General features: G+C 41.8%; 1 protein-coding gene across 6 annotated transcripts in view; it reads right to left on the bottom strand.

Annotated features, from left to right (window-relative positions):
* rbfox2 (RNA binding fox-1 homolog 2) overlaps positions 1-6000 on the bottom strand; it is a 33917-nt gene that overhangs the window by 25145 nt on the left and 2772 nt on the right. For all 6 annotated transcript variants that reach the window (XM_042390598.1, XM_042390606.1, XM_042390615.1 and 3 more), the window contains exon 2: positions 1414-1464. In XM_042390598.1, coding sequence (XP_042246532.1) covers positions 1414-1464 — 51 coding nt within the window. The remainder of the gene's footprint in view (positions 1-1413; positions 1465-6000) is intronic.

Below are 6000 nucleotides of genomic sequence, written 5' to 3'. Positions count from 1 at the left end.
TGAAATGAAAACTGGCTAATTGGCTTCCAGGCGTCTGCAATATCCGCTCGACAGTACAACAGACAGCCTGGGAAAGAAATCTCTCACACTGAAGCAAATAAGAGTGAGCAAGACTTAAGACAGATAAAGTGCAGATAAGCAGCCAGAGGTTGTTGGGCATCGCAGGGAGCGAGGGATGAGGGGATTACGGGCAGAGCATGAGAGGATGAGTGGATGAATGGAGGATGATCTAAGGATTAACCACATAAACTGAACAGTCTAATAACACAATCAGCTGGCTAATACAAACACAAGTAAACAGATTGCAGCCATCCAGACACACACACACAAACATGCAATAGGCAATAAGGTTGAGTCTTTTTCTATGGCTGTGTGTTTGTGTCTGTTTGTGGAAAGAAAAAAATAGAATGATCTGTCTGTTTAGTAGCTGCTAAAAGAAAAAACACGTTGTTTGAAAGGCTCAGAGATGATTAATGATGTTGTTGATTGTTGAGAACAGAAAGGAAAGTAGGTGGAGGGTAAGAATGGAAGAGTGTCTTCTTCTACACCACTGATATATTATCATCTACACCCCCACCTTGTGGTTTAGAGCGCTTCACTGAGTCTTATTAATGCTATATGAATACTGCACCCAGATAGGAAACAAATATTACACAATAGGATGGAGGGATGTGTTTTTGCTCAACGGTATGTGTGTTTCTGTACAGGATGTTCGGTTCGGTATGTGACTTTCCTCTGTTCGATACGCTCCGTCACTCAAACAATTACTGTCAAAATACTTTAATAATACACTAACTCTGATGTGCTGAACATTTTGGCAGCGCACCACTTAGCTATAGCATGTTCATGGATGTATAGTAGCCGGCGTAGACCAGGTAACCTGGTTACAAACCCAGAGACCCACAACACTGACTGACACCATTATTAAAATATGCTCCATTATCTCCGTAGTGAACCGATACCACATCTCCACCTTTGATTTCTGATGTGGTCAAACAGCATGTTGTAAGAAGTATTGCAGTAAAAGTAGTGGTTTGGTCCCTCTGACTGATATATTATTATATATGACATCATTAGATTATTAATAGTGAAGCATCAGTGTTAGAGCAGCATGTTACTGTTGCAGCTGCTGGAGGTGGAGCTAGTTTACACTACTTTATATACAGTTTATATTTAGAATAGTTTTAGAAATCAGCATAACTCAGCTGTCAGCAGGTGTTCTGACTCCTTGCAAGAAACAAAAGTTGTTGTTTTTTTTTCCACTGCAGCAACTAAAGTGTGTCAGTAAGAATTTTGACCGATGAGCTGTTGTTGGATGTTTACATTTTTTTTACTACGTTTCTTCGAGCTTCATACCGAACCATGTTACACTCCTGGTTTTTCCATGTGTTTGAGATGCAACTGTGCCCTTACCTGACTATGAGACGGGTATCCATGGTAACCAAGGGTCAAAGGGTCGTTGTTCTGAAAGAGAGGAGAGCAGATAAAACATGGTCAGTAATTTGTAAAGCAAAAAGACACAATATCTTTTTTTATTACTCAGGAATGAAGCTCAAACTTTATTAATTCACTTAAAACCATCACCCTCCCTCCCTCCCTTCTTTCCTTCAGCCCTGTCTCTCCATTTGACTTGATATTTCTGTGACGTAAGTGACTCCTAATCAAATTAACTCCACCGGTGACACACTCCTGCCATCTCGCAAGTCAGTCTCCTCCAGAGTTTTTCCACCCAGCGGATCTTTTGTCTGCTTGTAAAGACGTGATAACGGGGGCGAGTGAGATCATGCGAGCGGGGAGATGAAAGACGGGCAGAAAGAACGAGTGTCACCATGGCTCTTAAATCATAAATAGGTCACAAGTGTCAGCGAGCATGAAGCCCATTGGTGTGAAATGGCATCATGAGCCCTGATGCAATCTCCACCACATTCCTCTCAATGTTCTGACTGTGTAAAGCAGAGACGGATACATCAAACATCTGCTGAGTAATTACAGTGTAACAAGATGTGGAGAAAAAAAAAGATCTTTTTGTTTGGAGCCAAATATTAAACAGAAATTACATCCCTGCTTCCTAAAATAGTTTGAAACTCACTTTCTTCGTACTCATAACTCTGCGTTCTGGCTTTTATGCTAATGTATTCCATTCAAAAGGACCTTTTCACAGCAATTACAACACGCTTTGAAGGGGGAAAACAGATTTGCCTGTCTGTGGCTTCATATCACTAGATTAGAAAACAACTCAGCTCCTCCCTCCTCTCTCTGTCCTTCCTCCCCTGATCTTCCTTTCATCTGGAACCAATGTCCCTCGTCTGCTCTGTCCCCGGGGGGAACACTTTGCTCTGTGCGCTTCACAGCTTGAGTTCGCCTGATTAATACTGTAGCCATCTAACTCTGAAACCCATGGGGCCGTTTCACTAAAACTAAGCACAAGGTTCCAAATGTGAGAGAGAGGTTGGGTCGGGTGGTGTGGGGTGAAGGAAGCGTCTTCGTGATTGAAAAATGCAGTTTGTGCGAGTCAATCTCAGAGCCAAAAATGTACTTAGTGAACTGGCTTTCGGGAGGTAGAAGCTCTAAATAATGAATCACCTCTTAGAGGCTTGAATAACATGAATAAAGTATAAACCTTATTTTTCAGCGAGACTAAACGCAATGCACTGAAGGTAGGGAACAGAGGAGGATCAAAATAAAACCCAAAAAAAGAGGAGACAAAAAGAGATTTACGGGGTAGTACACTGTGTCAACGTGACGTGGGAAGGGGAGGTGTTATTAAAATACACACACACACACACACACACATAGAGACACATCTGGAAACATCTGGAATTCATATGAGCAGAGAGACTGAGGGAGAGCTGGAAATACAACGGGAAATGGACGAAAAGAGATGGAGGGAGCAAAGACAATGACTCATACATGAGCGGAGTCATGTGCTTAATTTCCTTAAGGAACTGGGCGGAATGAGAGAGGGAGGGCTGCGTGGAGGCTGCTCCAAACCAGTGTGTATCACTCTCAAGACCTCAGTCACATGCACAGTACATGAGAAACAAAAAAGATTTCAGGCTTAACGCAGCCGCAGTTAATCATGGTTCCACCTTTTTTGTTGTTGTTGTTGGTGACAAATGAAGCATAGCTGATTGCTGTCTGGGGGTGGAGGAGGTTCTGGGGACGGGGTTTCTAAAACAAGAGAAGAAACTGCAGGGGAAGACCGGGTGAGCAATCAGGAGAAAGTAACAAAATGACTTGAAGTCAACAGATGGCGGAGGGGGGAGGAGGGGGAGGAGAGATGAGCTGGGGGGGGGGTAGGGAACAGGACCGGTCCTGGAATATAAAACTCTGAAAAGAAGCTCAGTTACCTCTAAGTTTCCACAGAGCCAGATTCATCCCTTATACACACAAACCCTGTTACTACTCTTCAAAAACTACAGGTGTGATTGTTTTGTGAGTGTGTGTGTGGTGTCTAATTTGGTCACAAGACTCGCGTCTATTCCTATCATGCCTTGGGACCGCTGCTCTTCAGAGGAGTAGAGGAACTGCATTTCACTGCTCCGAGAGCCATCCTACCTAACTGCAAAGCAGGGCACTCCATACACTCGAGAGGATGTGAATCCATTTCATCCACAAAGCACTTATGTGCCAAACAGTCGGCCAGACGATCTGAAGTTTATTTTCCCCCGGTATACTTCACATCCTTCTGACGCTCCACAGTAAACCTACACATGCTTTTTCAAGGGGATGTTGGATGAAGCTGAAGTGAATGTTGGAAGCGGGCTCGACAGTTCTGGCATGAAGATAATCATATATCAACACTGGCTAACAAATCACATGCATCATAATCTAACTCATCATAAAAAAGTGTCAAATTGCCCCAGTTTGTTTTAGATGTGATTGAGAGGAGAAGTATTGGCTTGTAATCGTTTACTGTACAACATAATTGTCCATCATGATGACTCAACATGGCTCCAGTGAAACCAGAGCCTGATACTGGACTTCTGGGACGAACACTGACGCTGACGCCCATTTATGGTAGAAAATTCTGATAGTTTTTTTTTTGAGTTTTTCGCAGAGATTCATTAAATCTGATTATGAAAGAATTGTTTATCAAAGAGGAAGTTATTCAGTGGAACCATAAACTTAGAGAGTACAGGTCACTGAAAACACAGTCAGCTGCTCAAATAATAATAATCATATTTCTACATTATCTCAAGCACTTTTATTATTAATAATTATTTTTATTATCAATGACTCTGCATATGTATTATTTTCTTGATTCATCACTGAATGGTTTATTATAAGACTTTTCATGTTTGACATAGAGCAGCCTTCACATTTGAGAGGCAATAATCGTCTGTTTTTGGACGTTTGGCTTGAAAAATAATTTATACAATTAATAAGTTATCAAAACTGTTTTGAATTAATTTTCTGCTGATCTGCTAATTATCTTTTTTTTTTTAAAGATGATTTTTGGACACTTTCTGTAACAGTCATTAGTGAGGATGCAGACAGGAAACACGTGTCCCGGCTGGAATCAAACCAGCTACGTTACAGTTATGTTTCGTGCACGGCAACCGTTCAGCTACCGAGGAGCTCCGGCTAATTATCATTTCTGCTCTAATAATTTGCTGTTATTATCTTTAATTACTATTCATTTCTCAGCACATGGACTAACATATACATACAGTTTACTGACACAAATAAACTAGATCTGAGTCTATCTGTAACATGAACTAATGACTTGACTGTAATTGATAAGTGAGGATTAATAGACTTTAAGCACAGAGTCCAAAAACACGCCAGCTTCTCTCATAATTCAGTCAACAGAGCTCTGTCGGCCATTTATCAGAGAAAAACAGGGGCCTGAAAACTAAATAAATATTCTCAACTCACAGCAACAGTACATTCTTCTTGCTGACGTTTTCATTCCATTTCAGTGCCGAGGCTGAGATGAAAGTACAGAGGGGTGATCCACCTACATTAATGTCCTAGTCAAGTCATTTGTCCTCAGTGCTGTCACCCCAGGCAAGACCTTATTAGGTTAGAGAGAGCTCCAGTTCCTACGCAGAGTGACAACAAAACATGGGCCGCTCAGCAGCATGCCGGATGGATATTGAAGCAGACAACCTCCTCTCAACATTTCCCAAATTCTGACTTGGGCTGGAGACGTGGTGTGTTTTTATGAATCTCCTGTCATCCTGAAAAATGCAGGATTTCCCCAGTTGCTGCACTGGAATGCAAAACAGACTGATAATCTTTTTTTCTTTTTTTTTTTTGGAAGCAGACCAGTTGGTGATTAATATTCATTTAAAATCCATACTATTGGTTGAGCATGGTGCCAGCGCCGGGAGCTCAGCAGCAGCAGCAGCAGTGAACATTTGAACTCACTAGCGTTGTTTGTCCACGTTAGCCGAGCATTCACTCATTTACTGCATGTGCTGCACTGATTCGTACATGCATTGCTGCTCTGCTAAAACTTGGAGATCTGACTTGACAGAGCAGTGCCACCCCCGCAATGCAATGACATCATACTCTACTGACTAATGAGAAAAACAGCAGTGTCAATGGGCAAATGGGAACGATCTTTACCACAACCACACCCTATTGTGCTGCTTTCATTTATAGGTCAGAGTTCAACTCCTGCTGTGATGTCCTGCAATAAATGTCCTTTAAACAAAAAAAAAAACATAGCAAGGATGGAAAGAAAGGAGGAAGAGGAGACAGAGAGTCAGAAAGCAGAGTGCTTTACAGGAGCCAGCATATGGTTCGCTGTAATATTTTCCACCCTTTTACTCTCCTCTGAAGATTAGCTTTACAGAAGTGCTTGTGTGCATTTTTATGGCCATTTCTTGGAAAGCTAAGTGCTCCGATTTTAAAAGTAGGAAAATTGAACGTCACTCAACCCAATTTGCTTCTAGAATATTAATGGTGTCACCAGGTTAGGGGAATAAAAATACGTCACCCTGTGTTATATACACACTGTGGGATCGGAGAGTGACTGTTATTGAGTGT

This window comes from Thunnus maccoyii, chromosome 2 (assembly GCF_910596095.1).
Source record: "Thunnus maccoyii chromosome 2, fThuMac1.1, whole genome shotgun sequence".
Taxonomy (NCBI): Eukaryota; Metazoa; Chordata; class Actinopteri; order Scombriformes; family Scombridae; genus Thunnus; species Thunnus maccoyii.
Note: the sequence above shows the minus strand (reverse complement) of the source record. Positions and strands in the feature narration are given on the sequence as shown.